The 13,903-nt window shown below is 35.2% G+C and overlaps 4 protein-coding genes across 4 annotated transcripts; all 4 read left to right on the forward strand.

Annotated features, from left to right (window-relative positions):
* Window positions 1–664: 664 nt before the first annotated feature.
* On the forward strand, window positions 665–2,713 carry PHYBLDRAFT_163385 (hypothetical protein; the record flags this gene model as incomplete). The annotated part of the gene is made up of 11 exons (XM_018434786.1): window positions 665–709; window positions 807–866; window positions 953–1,012; window positions 1,056–1,172; window positions 1,194–1,474; window position 1,579; window positions 1,671–1,685; window positions 1,833–1,984; window positions 2,066–2,214; window positions 2,434–2,514; window positions 2,634–2,713. 11 exons carry the CDS (start codon window positions 665–667, stop codon window positions 2,711–2,713), a joined length of 1,041 nt encoding a protein of 346 aa, XP_018296310.1.
* A 213-nt stretch (window positions 2,714–2,926) lies between these two features.
* Window positions 2,927–3,450, forward strand: PHYBLDRAFT_69793 (hypothetical protein; the record flags this gene model as incomplete). Its single annotated transcript, XM_018442165.1, has 3 exons — window positions 2,927–2,979; window positions 3,046–3,069; window positions 3,114–3,450. The coding sequence occupies 3 exons, from the start codon at window positions 2,927–2,929 to the stop codon at window positions 3,448–3,450; spliced, it is 414 nt and encodes a 137-aa protein (XP_018296311.1).
* A 1,086-nt stretch (window positions 3,451–4,536) lies between these two features.
* PHYBLDRAFT_163387 (homeobox containing transcription factor) lies at window positions 4,537–5,973 on the forward strand (the record flags this gene model as incomplete). The annotated part of the gene is made up of 5 exons (XM_018434787.1): window positions 4,537–4,748; window positions 4,835–4,975; window positions 5,335–5,390; window positions 5,458–5,516; window positions 5,944–5,973. The coding sequence occupies 5 exons, from the start codon at window positions 4,537–4,539 to the stop codon at window positions 5,971–5,973; spliced, it is 498 nt and encodes a 165-aa protein (XP_018296312.1).
* A 2,223-nt stretch (window positions 5,974–8,196) lies between these two features.
* PHYBLDRAFT_69791 (hypothetical protein) lies at window positions 8,197–13,891 on the forward strand (the record flags this gene model as incomplete). The annotated part of the gene is made up of 10 exons (XM_018442164.1): window positions 8,197–9,762; window positions 9,848–9,946; window positions 10,029–10,142; window positions 10,209–10,316; window positions 10,419–11,652; window positions 11,745–11,882; window positions 11,995–12,507; window positions 12,613–12,761; window positions 13,321–13,449; window positions 13,706–13,891. The coding sequence occupies 10 exons, from the start codon at window positions 8,197–8,199 to the stop codon at window positions 13,889–13,891; spliced, it is 4,236 nt and encodes a 1,411-aa protein (XP_018297128.1).
* Window positions 13,892–13,903: the final 12 nt, after the last annotated feature.

Raw genomic sequence — 13,903 nt, forward strand, 5'->3', positions numbered from 1 at the left:
TTTAGTTTCTTTTTTTTCATTTTATTTAATAATTTGTATACATTCATCTTCTAATGTTTATGATAATATTTGTAGCTAAACTTTATTACACGGTTCTTATACTATTATCAATTTAAGTATTTACTACATGTTTGCATTATCCGTTTGTCTAATCTTATAAAACCTTTTCAAATTTCTATAGTTGTCTTGAGAGTTACAATGTTTTCTTGTGTAAATCCAAATTCCATATGGTATGTCATCTGATCTCTAACTTTTCCTACTTCTATGTTATTTATCTCGATTGGGCGCACAATTACCATTTTATATATTATGTACGTAATAATGTATATAATGATGACAAGAATTTTTCCGATATCATTGAATTATTTACAATCTCTGGTTTCCTTAAAGTGTCTAAAGCTTTTATAGCTCTAATACCCCTAATAACTTTCATAGGCCTTATGGCCCTTATAACTCTTTAAGCACCTAAAAACTTTCGAGTCTCTTAAGTCTCTTAGGTTTTTCCAAGGTTTTCAAAGCTGCTAGATTCTTTGAATTATATGATGTTTTTGATACAGCCAAAGCTTTATTTAGAAGAAAAATAATACTTTCTTCCATTTTTCTTTAAAAATATAGAGACTAAATGTAAGTCTTGTACAGAGTATCTCTCTTTCTTTTTAATAATATGTATGATCTATCATTTTATAATAAATCTATCAAACGACATTTTGTAAGATCAAAATCAGTTTTTTTTTCATATCTTATTTTTCCTTCAACAATATTTCAAGCTGTACTATGTTAAGAAAAATAATACTATTATTAAAAAGAAAAAGAAGATTTTAATGAATCTTGAAGCAAGAAGTGATGAAAATGACAATGGGTTTAAAGTAAGTAAGCTACATGTATATAAAACTTGCGTTTACTGAGCACGCCTTTTTTATAGATATGACATGAGCTGACTACAAATAAAAAGGAAACACCAGTAAGAGCTTCTGCAAATGTCCCCTCTACGAATAAGTGTTTGCAAATGATAGTAAACTATTAAATATATCTTAGATTTAGATTTAGTTAGATAGCACTTTAACGCGTTTAAGAATGAGAACATAAAGAAAAAACGAAAACAAAGCTACTTAGTAAAGGCTCAAAAATCAAAAGCTAAGAGATGGGTAACATCATCAAGTTCATCATATACTGTATGCAAAGACTGTAAATAGAATGGGCATAGTACGGCTAGCTCTAAGGCCTGCCCAAACCACGTGCTTTCAAAACAGAAGGTAGTAGAAGCCAATTTAGGCAGTAACTATCAGGCCTTTAATCGAAAGAGTGCACTCGATACAATGATAAACAACGCGTGCAGAAATACTTTAAGAAACAGAATAATCGATAGCTCAATATATATCCAGCAAATAGGCATTAAGGCAATGCTATTTACAAATTACTTTATATTAGAAAATCTAGAACCAATACCAGACTGTATCTTCAAGCAAAATTATTGGTATTCTGTTTGCTAGCTAGTAAAAGGCCGAAATGTAACAAGCAGTATTATAATTCCCAGCCCTATTTTGATTATTTTGGGCACATTTGTACTTTGTATTCAAGTGTAAGTTATGCAGAAAGGTTTCCTAAAGGCGCTAGTTAACCATTGACAGCAGCTTGTGTAGATCTCGTTACTATTTATAAAAATAATATAGCGAAGAACTTTAAAGGTAAGCTTTTACAATATTTTAGATATCTTATGTAAAATACATTTCTTGTAAGCCGTTATTTGTGCTCGTCTGTGGCAAAATCTAACATCTTTGCGATTTGTAGAATATGCACCCTAAATATGTGGCTTTCATAGCAAAAAAAAACAGTACTGTTATCAGTTTGTTTGTGGCGTCAGTCCTAAATGGGAAAATTGCCACTCACTATCAGAAGATCTTAAGGAACAAATCAAAGATATATGCCTACCACTAAAAGGACTTTTGCCAATGGAGGCTACTTTGGTAACTCTTTCAGAACAAACGTAAAGCTTTATTCCGTTATTATTATATATTCTATCCTCCTACGAAGCTGAACACATATGTCACCAGCCTTACAATATCAGGCGGCTTCCTTTGCCGCGACTTTATGATTTATATCCTAATCCATCGATGCACGTTCGGTCTATAGCCATAAGTATCAACGGTATACGTATACTTCTTTCATTGTCGCTTCCAAGGGCTTATAATGACCAACTTAAACTCATTTCACCGTGTAAAATCCGATAGGCTACGGTTTTCAAAGTATGTCACTCACTATTGAATTATTTTGACACACGCTCTGACTACTCTATTCATAAACTAGTGATGCTCTTTAACTAAATGACAATAACGATGTTCTCTTTAGTAATATCATTAGACCCGATGGCTTTGGTCTAGATTGCCCCCCCCCCTTTTTTTTTTTACAAAATAAATACAACTATAAAGGACCCAGTTCACAGCCTCCAATTAAAGCTGTCATATTTCAACTACCAAGAAGTCGAACAAGAATATATGCCCGTTTTTATTGATCCAGGTAGAAGCTCCGTGTTTGCTACTGCTTGTGCCTTAAGCACTCAGAAGCATGCGTTGACGTGTTGGAGCACAAAAGAGTACTAACATTATATGGGGACTACAAAACATGCCGTCAAACAGACAGAGCTGAAAAAGAACGAGAGCTTAACAAAATCAAAAGTTCCATTCCCACCCCAGAAATTACATCTGAATTCTTATAAAAGCTACGCCAATTTTTTTTTTCAATATCTGGCCATATCAGCCGTTACTTATGACTTCGATACTACAAAATACAGGTTCTTCTTGTATCAAGGCGGATAGTGAGCTCCCAATATAATAGCCAGCATGCTAATAAGCGGTGACAGAAAACAAAGCAAGGTAAAAAGGGTAAAGAGTAAGAGAAAAAAATAAGAGAAGAGGAGAGGAAGAAAAGGATGAAGAATAATGGCGACATCACTTTTGAAAGTTTGACTCAAGTTTGGACCAAGTAAGCAGTTTACTTTTTCTTGTTTGTAAATGTTTCTTATTTATCTATTTTTTTTTAAAAAAAAAGACAAGACAAATGGAAGCCTATCAAGTATTAGCAAGATAGTAGCAAAGCTCCTTGCTTGTATTTGGTAGTGGAATATTTGGTAAAGATGATATCAAGTTAAAAGGACATAGATGTGGTGTTGCTGGCAAGCTTTATAAGTCGTTAAAGAAACGAGAGGCTGAAGATAAGTTGATTGTTATTATAATAGACAAATTTAAAACCTCCAAAACACGCAGCCTCTGTTTCTTTGATAACATGAAAATTATCAATACAAAACTGTTTAAAGGTGTAGCCGTTGTATCTTGCAAACAATGCAACAAAGTATGGCAAAGAGATTCTAACGCAGACAAAAACATGATGTCGATTTCAGAGTCAATTTGGCCAGGAGAAAGAAGACCGGATGTCTTTACGCCAAAGAAAAAATAATAATCGCCATATCAAACACGGTTTTCCTTTCTTTAGGATTTAGATTGTTACAGGTAGAGAAGTCTTGTCTTGTATTTATTTCCAAATCATCTGAAAACTAACTCTTTTTTGTCTAGGAATCAATTTTGATTCGTCTAGATCATTTCTTAATTTGTCTTAATCTCAAGTTGAAAATCTGTATTTGTATTTCGGGATTTTTTTTTCGCATTTTCAGAACCAAAAAGAGACAATACGGCATTCGGAGAAGGGATCTGCCTTTTTCACAAACAGTACAAAAAAAAACGAATGATATTTTTCTTTACTTCTTTATTTATTTATTTATTAATTAATTTTTTGGTGTTTTTACAAGACGACGGCTGTCAAATTCACACTGATTTGGATAACTAGTACTTTAAAGAGATTCATTGATTTATTGACTGATTGATCATTTTTGGAATTGAGAGTTTAAAAACAAGTTTTTCTTTTAAAAAATAAAATAAAATAAAATAATAATAATTTGTTTTCTATTTTTTTTTCTTTCTTTTTATTTTGTGGCCATTGAATGCCAAATAGAGTTATTGAGTGTAATTATATAGGTGTGCTCTGTTACCATGACAGATGTGGTGCCATTCAGCGTCCATCGATGTCGCACAGGAATATTCAAAGTAGCTTTTTTTTTTGGTGTAAAGCTTGAACTATGGGACTGCCAATCAAATTATTAATTAAGTGTAATATATATATACATATTCTTGATCCAAGTGAAGAGAAAGACAAAGATTGCACAAGGGACAAAAAAAAATTGTCAACTTTTCAAAATTATTATTCGTCTTCTTCTTTTGATAAACGGGATAAGTTTGAAATATCATATGCATCGCGTACAATATTCAATCGTCATATCTTTTCATGTGAAAAGGCAGCTCAATTGAACCATGGTACCCCTTTGGTATCTAAAAAAGCACTTGAAATAGATCAATAAAATAAATAAAAATTGTTGCGTCTTGTATAAATACCAGTCAAGTCTTTGCTGCCGACTTTATCTATTCCTACCATTATTATCTTTAACCATCAATCTATATTCGTTTATTCGTTTATTAATACCTTATAACAATGAAGTTTACCCTGATCATTTTTGCAGCCCTTGCCACCATTGCTGCTACTGCTGATCCAAGCTCCGTTGCCGAGGATGCCTCTGCTGTTGCCGACCCAAGCTCTGTCTCTTCTTCAGCTCTCTCTAGTATCATCCCAAGCCATGCTTCCTCTGTTGGCCCCTCTGCTGTTGCCTCAAGTGCAATTGTCGTTACTCCTTCCAAGCCAACTGGGTATGTAAATCAGCTATACCTTTTGTTTTGCATTGCATTTTGGCCATTGAGGCTTTTATGGATTCTCTAACCATATTTTTTTCTAGTGTTAGTTCTTCGGGCAATCCTTTGAACGGTGCCACTGCTACAGCAAGTATATCCGTTGTCGGGCATGACGCAAACAAGGACAGCGGTGCCACCAAATTGGCTCTTTCTGCCCTTGCTGGGCTCTTGGTTCCTGCCGTTTCGTATGCCTTGCTCTAATCCTATCTCATGCCTTTCCAACTTTTTGGAGTTAAAACGAGTGAATCCTGTTAATCGAGAATACTTATATATATATATTGAATCTCGTTTGTATTAAGCAACCCTACCACTTAGATCACATGAATCCTTATTTAATTTACAGCATGAATGCTCTATAATGCAACACTTTATTTCTATTGCCTTTATACCTTAATAAACCACTATATGTGAGAACTGTCTACCCCCATTCTTCAATCAATAGACTTCACTGTACTCAACACATCTTTTGCTAATAATAAATAAAAGGGACTTTTTCTTTGTCATTTAATTTAATTTAATTTTACTTTATATTATAATTTGTTAGAATTTGGTGTTGCACTTGTCCGCCATCCCGATGGATGAATTCTGGCCACAGTGTCGGTTTGTCTTTTGTTTTGTACTCCTTCAATACAAAAAATTTGTATATATATACACTAAGAATTAATAGTAATGGATATTATTCGGATACCCTGTACTAGCAGAAATAATATAGATGTGGTCACAGAGGTATACATATTATAAATATAATAAGGAAATTAATACTTTTATAGGAAGAAATACTAAAACAAATGTCAACCATTAGTTCCAAAATGATCCTTTTTTTTTTGGGTGGCTCTTATGATTTTCGCTTTTAATATTAAGTGTACAATTTATTGGCTTTTTACGGTAATATTCTTTGAAAGACGTTGATCCAAACAAAAGCACATATATATTATTCAATTCTTTATTTCTATCAAAATAAAGAGCAAATTTCTGTTAGTGTTTAATATTGTCCATAACAATATTCACTGCTTATTTATACCATAAGCATATACATAAGTACAGCTTTTTGATTCAGTCATGCAGATCAAACTTAATTTTATGGCAAATAAAGCGCTTGTCTGTCCAACCATAAAATTCTATTATATATATTATTTTTCTTCTCTTTTCACAGCATCTTGTTCTTGTGCTCTCATTAACATAATCCTTATTAATCTATCTTCTTCTTCTTCTGGCCGGTGCTTCCAAATAGTATGGCTTGGGTTCAACCTGGGCACCAAAAACAAAATAAACCAACCCAACCAGCCTACCAATAAAAGAGTGCTTTTATATAAGTTACACATAAACAGTAAGATTGATATATACTATCATTTTCATATGTTAGAGCCTTGATGGTAATAAAGAGTAAAATCTTGTTTTTCTGCTAAAACTAAGTATCATATAGTATATATCTCCTTATTCTTTAAATAATCTTTCTGGGCCATCTTGAACAAGCAATACCCAAACAAGAAAGCAGAGTAGGATCAAAGCGTTCATAGAATTGTTACAATCTTATAAAAGAAGCCATAAAAAGAAATCAATAGCGAGCCAATTGATTTGCGGATCAAAGTCTTTTTGAGCTTTGCGACTTTATACAACTCAGATATTATCTTTGCTCTCTCTTTATACATGTATCTATGTATTAATGTACAACATACTTTAGTTGATTTCCAACTTGTTGCTTAAATGTCCTGGCAAACTATCATGATTGCCGAGAGTATAGCTTACACTGCCAAAACAGTACCAGATGTAAATCTTAATGCATGGATAAGAATACCAAAAAAAGATAATCATATTACCTTAAGAAATCTCAGAAAGGGTAACAAACTCTTATAATGTAAAGAGATCTCCATCAATTTTTAACAGCATGTAAATTTGTGGATTAAAATATTCTTAATTGTGTTCAGAAATGCTGTAGAATCATCTTCTTTAAGAAGAAGAAGAGGAAGAAGAGGAAGAAGAGGAAATCCTTTATAGCTAGCACGCTATTTATTATAGTATAATCATATATGCTTAAAGTAATAAGTTAGAGTATATGTGTATGTAAGCCTCTTAACAAACAAACAAAATAAAGATCGTGGGGTATTGTGTGTGTGTCTGTGCAATGCGATCAAGATGCCTGGAAATGGTACTCTGATATTAAAATATCCTTTGCCTATCCTATTTTTACGTTTCGAGGCATGTCTTTGAGAATATAGAAAAGAACTACATGAATCTTCTATCCACATGGTAAATATACTCTTTCCTGCATATTTGGTGTGGTGGTCTTGGACTTGATGTAGGACAAAATGGCCTAATAAGATTGAATAATATTCTTATTTTTATTTTACACTACACACATGCTTATTAGAAATATGATCTACTCCAGCACGCGTTCAAACTCGACCTGGTAGGAACAATTGCCTAGTAGGCTACAAAGCCATTTGTCATATACATATATATTACCTATTTATGTTGTACCCAATGTAATTCAAATAAGAAAGGAGTATTTTATTGGATGAGCATGATTGTAGCTTTGATGTGTGCAACTAGTTACCTTTTGTAGAAACCTTTCCTACTCAATGACTGGCTATTTAATATTTCTTTACTACTTTATATTATTAGTAGTTTATCATTATGACTATTATCATGACCAGAACCATGACCATGACCATGACCATGACCATTATCACAGGTACATTTCTTCAAGTTGTACCTTTTCTTTTATGTTCTCGACTCTTTTTATTTTATTTTACAAAGAGATGTTACACTATTTTCATAAAATAAAATAAAATAAAATAAACGGCTCCTGAATTATTTTCATTTTATACATATAATTTTCCATTGGATGTTTAGCCATGAGGCGGTTTTTGTCCTAAGCACCAGGTATATAATTCATTTAACAATATCATTCTACACATAGGCTACTAATAGCCGTATTACACTATAATAAACATATATATTTATATATTTATACAACTTACTCAAATGCTTAAAATTCAGAAATAGCGGCTACATGCTCTTTTGTACAACTCATTTACTGGTGTTATTTTTTTTGGATAATTAAAGGCGCTTACGAAATTAAGACCTAGCCAAAAACAGACAGCTGCCTGTTTGTTAGAGGCCCGTGGTTATCTTTTTGCTGCATCAGGTTTTCTCTTTATATTTAGTTTATATTTATATATACTATGATTATTTAGAGTGCCGTGTAGATGAGCCTCTTATAAACTTGTCTATACTGCTTCATTTTCTTGCTTTTTGAGTTTTGTTATATTTATTTATTTATTTATTTTTTTACTTTGCTTATTGCTTTTTATTTTTCTACCTTTTGCCCTTTTATTAGTATTCTTATTATTTATTTATTTTTGCTTTCGTTTCTAATAATACACTTCCAATTAAAACTATCGCGATGACTACCATCGTACCAACGATTCAACCTTCTCTTGACTTTGCTGCTCAGAACGATCAATTATGGAAAATTATTGAGAAACAACGACTCATCATTCAGAATCTCCAAAAGAGCTTGGTAAAAGTGACAGCCGAACGCGATAATCTCCTGAAAAAGTCTCGAAATCATGACCTGGACGATGAGCTGACAAGTACAATTATACCTGAAGTTGATAACAATCACCATCACATTGATAATCTCGAAAGGTCTTCTTTGAGCTCGTCATCTGAGTCCCTTCAACAGCCCGCTACTTACCCCGAATTCTCGGAGGCAATACTTCTAGGGCCCGTACCCCCTCCAAGATCTCCTTATCGTCAAAATTCGTCCAAAGATGTCCATAACTCAACCATTTTACACCCTAATACTCCTTCTGCTCCTGCTCCTGTTACTTTTCCCGCTCTTGCTCCTCCTACTCCTTCTGCTCATCATCATAATCAACAACAACAACAACAACATAATAATAATAATAATAATAATAATACTAATATTAGTACCTCCTATAATTCAACCATACCATCAAACTCTAATTATCAACAAAACCTTACTCACGACAAAGATACTCAGCCCCACCCTGTTAATCAAACACACGCCAATAGACCAGCGCCTCTCAAATTAACTTTATCTCACACCATTGCCGCTACAACAAACACCTCCACCTCCACCTCAACCCCCACCTCGACTTCAACCTCAACCTCAACTACTACTGCCCCTTATTCTTCTCATTCACATCAAAGCAACCATCATACGAGAGAAAAAACCGCTAATGACCATGCTTACACACCTACAACAGCCGGGCATGAGTATTCGCATAATATAGTACCTGCACACTACAATGCTCTCACCGAAGATACTGAATCCCCCGCCTACAATGTGTCTTGCGACAAAGACCTTCGGGCGATTACAAAACCACAGGTTTGCTCTTCAAGAAATGAGGACCCCGACGGGCTATCATACTCATCGCTCGTACACGAAAAGCCACAATTCCTTGCACAAGTGCATAAACCACAGCGACCTGCAAGAGTACATCAAGATCACAGTTCAGGCTCTGTTCGTACTCTGGTTGGACAAGAGCTCGCTGCATACGCTCTTCCGTCTCCAATGCCTTTTATGAGCCCTGAGGTACATGGCACTTCTGTTGTACAACACAATTCATCCGTGGATGAGGATCGATTCAACCGTACCCAACCGAATGAATTTAGGAGAGATTTTGATGGAGAAACACTAGTTAGTACTTCAGGAATCATTCTTTCACCAACAGCGATGTCAGTACCGATAACAACAGCGGCATCAATGGCAGCAATGGCAAAGACAGTAACCAAACCATTACCAAAAAACCCTTTCTTTTCAAATATGGCTGGTATTTCTGTAAAAGTGGTTGGATCAAGCATAAAAACAAACGAGAAAGGAAAAGAAGCGGTGTATTTTATTATTGCGGTTATCAAGACACCTGATTTCTCAAGCAGCACATCCGAAGAGCTTTGGAGAGTAGAAAAGCAGCATTCAGATATAGTGACATTAGATTCACAGGTAAAACACATAAGAATAGTGATTTTTTTACTAGCTTTTTTAAAAAAAAATTGATATATATATCTAACAGCTCATATCTACCTAGTTGAAACTTCAGGTTCGGTCTGCAGCACAGAGAATTGGTAAACTTCCGGACAAAGCACTCTTTTCTACCCATGCACCAAACAAAGTGGATCAAAGAAAGGTTAGCTATCTTATATTTGTGTGTGTTATACATTTAAACATCAATAAAATTAGCTGCTTATTATTATTTTTTGCTCTTGTAGATTGCAATTGAAAAATATTTACAGAATGCTATCAATGTATCAGTTGATGATTCCAATTGGCTTTGCGAATTCCTTAGCACAAATGTAGTCACTGACCAACGGCATCCTTCTCATGTAAAGTATAACAAAGAAAAACATATATTTCATCAAATAGCTAATTCAGAGTATATTTTCTTTTAGCCTTTAGGACACAAGTACGGATACTTGACCAAACGCGGGAAAAACTTTGGTGGATGGAAAACAAGATATTTCTCACTTGAAGGTCCTGAACTTCACTATTATGATGGAGTGAGTAGAACTTTCTTTAATAGCGAATTATCCCATCCCATCCTATCCTATTCTATGCACATATATTTATTTATTTACTTGTTTATATTGTTGGTGTTGTAGAAAGATGGTCCTCTTCTTGGTACAATCAGATTATATAGTGCGCAAATTGGTCGTCAAACCAGTGCGCCACAAACTGGAACAGACTCTTCTAGTGACAACAGATCATTTAGACACGCCTTTTTGATCTTGGAACCAAAGAAAACAGCGCCCAATGGTGTCAATCGCCACGTGCTCTGTGCTAGCTCTGATGCCGAAAGAGATCAGTGGGTAGAAGCACTTGCCCAGTATGTCAATCGGCAAAATGCCAGTAGCGAAGAAGAGAATATAAAGCGAAACAATAACCAGAAAGCCAGCAAGAAAGGAGACAAAGCACGCAAGGCACGGAGCAGTGATACAGTCCCAACAGTACCAACAAACACCAAGAAAACATCGTATTTACCACGATCTAGCTCAGACACAACCTTATACCCTTCCGAATCATTATCACCATCTGATGCTACTAGTAGTAATACACTGACCAGCATACGAGAAAAGGATATACAGGCCTTGCGGGACCGATCGAGTGCTGACCACGTCCTCTTTGGTCAGAGACAGCAGTTCTCAAAGCGCAATTCGATTAGCTTTCCTCCAAGAGAAGGCACAGACGAACTCTTCCGAAGCTCGGACTATCTGTCGCAAATCAGTACCACATTTGATGGCAACAACCCAAGGCCATTCTATAGATCAGGAACCACCGATAGCTCTGTAGAGCAAGATGCAAAAAAGGCAAAGCAGATGATTAACCGACGCACATTTTGGGGGAAAAAGATATTCTCAAGTTCTTCTAATGAAGTCCTTCAGACCGACATTTTTGGTACAGCCGCACCAGATTCGGCATCCTCGTTAGGATCAGCGTCAGTAACGACAGCAACAACGATGGCAGCAACATTAACAGCACCAGCAGCAATAACTTCGCCGTCGACATCATCCTCGACTGCAAACTCAAACACCAATCAATCTGGTGGCTTACGCGGACTACTTTCCCGTAGTTCGAGCGAAACAGCAGAAAGAGCAATGGCTGACAATAAAATGTCAAGTACAGAGATGTTTGGTAAACCTTCAAGGCCCGTATTTGGCGTACCTTTGGAAGAAGCAGTTCGTATTTCCAGGATATCTGAAAAATATGAACTTCCTGCCATTGTCTATCGCTGTATAGAATACCTTGAGGCAAAGGATGCATTTGAAGAAGAAGGAATATATCGTCTTAGTGGCAGTGCTGTGAAGATTAAAAGTTTGAAAGATCAATTTAATCAAGGTAAGAATATGGCATAACCCCAATCTTTATTTATTTATTTCTTTTTGAGATTATATGTATATGTAAATACTAATCAATATAATATTCATTAGAAGGAGATATCAATCTTCTCGAGTCAGAAGAGTATCATGATCTTCACGCTGTTGCTGGTCTACTTAAGATGTGGCTCCGTGAACTTCCGGGAAACATTCTAACATCAGAGCTCATGAACGACTTTATGTTGGTGATTGGTATGTACTTATATCTGTGCGCATTTACTTTTTCTAAAAGTAAATAAATGAACAGAGGATTTATGGTGGGTATGTTCTAATATTTTCAAAATCACGATCATATTGATTTTAGATGTGATCGATCGCAATGAAAGGATTACTGAACTTGGAAGACTTGTGTCCTTGTTACCCTTGGCGAACTACACTCTTTTGCGAACCCTATCTGCTCATCTCGTACGGGTAGTACAAAACGCCGAAATAAATAAGATGAACATGCGAAACATTGGAATTGTCTTTTCTGCAACGCTCGGAATCCCTTCTGGTATATTTCATCTACTTCTGACCGAGTTTAGCTATGTATTCTGGACAGTTAATATCAATAACGACGACGACGACAACGACAACGATGACTCTTTAATCACAGGTGGACAATACAATTACAAATCTAACGTACCACTGTACCAGCAGAATAAGGATCTATATGGATTATCTTCCGCACAGCCTGAGTTGACTTTGATAGAAGACTCTTCAAAACTTCACATCTCGCGAAGTATGGCTGAAGAGACTAGCCGAAGTAACCGAAATAGTAGAAGTTATATGGATGGTGCTCCACAAATTATTGTGGGACTAGAATCACAGATCGAGTGTGAGTTTTATATATATATACACACGAAATAATTTCGTTCAAGCATTACTAACACCTATGTTTGTCGTTGCTTATTTTTATTTTATTTTCAAAAAAAAATTGTAGTGATCGGACCATTACAAATTGAAAATAATGACATTTGTCTTGACTTGTCTGATTTTGACTGTAGCGAGAATAGCGGCGTATCAGGAAAGAAATTTGACTTTTTCAAGGATGTTATAGAAGCTGGCTTCCCAAGTAGCAGACAAACTGTAGTAAAAAACGATGTACATTTTGACAACAGCGTTGCAAATTCGTACTAATTATGGTGCGGCAAGTAAATAACAAGAGCCAGAAAACAAGAATCCTTTAAACCAAAAATTATTAAAGGAAATTTTTGTTTTATTCTTTTATTTTTATTATTAAAAATAAGCCTTTGTTAATTATTTATATATTGGCTACTCTGTAAAAAAAAAATCATTACTTGACATACATTTTTGCTAAACAGCAAACATTTCAAAAGATAAACATAATGTTATGTTGAAATTCTATTTCGAAATAATAGTACTTTCTTTTTTTTTTAAAAAAAAATATAGGTATGTGTAAGTAGTATAAAGGGAAATAACCTCTGTCTGTATTAAGATTGAGTATTGAGATATTAGTGGAGCTTCTATCAGACTTTAAATACCCTTTACCAAAAGTAATGGCCTTCTCGTATCTGTGTTTAACTTATTCATTGGCTTGGAATATGGAAACAATCGTCGTGATAATGAGAGAGAGAAAAAGAAACCATTATGACCTTGTTAACATACATTATTATGAATAATTGGGCAGCACAATATCAGCGATCTTACGGGAACGACATTTCCTAGTGGGGCACGACACTTCTATCTAACCGGACTAATCAATTGTGGCTACATGTCCGGGGCCCGGTGTCTTTCTCTAAACCTTCAGGGCAAAATGGTGGGACTTGAAGAAATTCAATATATTCATTGTATGCATTAGCTTTACTACTTTGTCCTCGCACTTAGTGTTCATTGATCTCTCGCCAGGCTGTCCGTAAAGTCCTCCCTAACCTAGGTCCATAATTAGAGAAACAACTTTTACGGGCGGCTATTCATTGTCGTTCCTACGTTGTGGAACTGTAAAGTAGAAAAGGGACACTGAAAGAAACCCTCCAGAATTGCTTTCTGATATTCACAACGGTTGCACAATATAGGGTGTCGACCCAGGTATAACTGGCTTGATGACCGCCGTGGACTCTTTGGAAGATCAAAAACGACAAATAGTAGTGACCCTCAATGAATATTATCATATTTGTGGTTATTGTTGTATTTGTGATACTTTGATATCTGATATCATGTACGAACCCATACAGAAGTACCTGTCAAAGAGGTCGTTATAAATGATGATCCAA

This window comes from Phycomyces blakesleeanus, assembly GCF_001638985.1.
Source record: "Phycomyces blakesleeanus NRRL 1555(-) unplaced genomic scaffold PHYBLscaffold_3, whole genome shotgun sequence".
Taxonomy (NCBI): domain Eukaryota; kingdom Fungi; phylum Mucoromycota; class Mucoromycetes; order Mucorales; family Phycomycetaceae; genus Phycomyces; species Phycomyces blakesleeanus.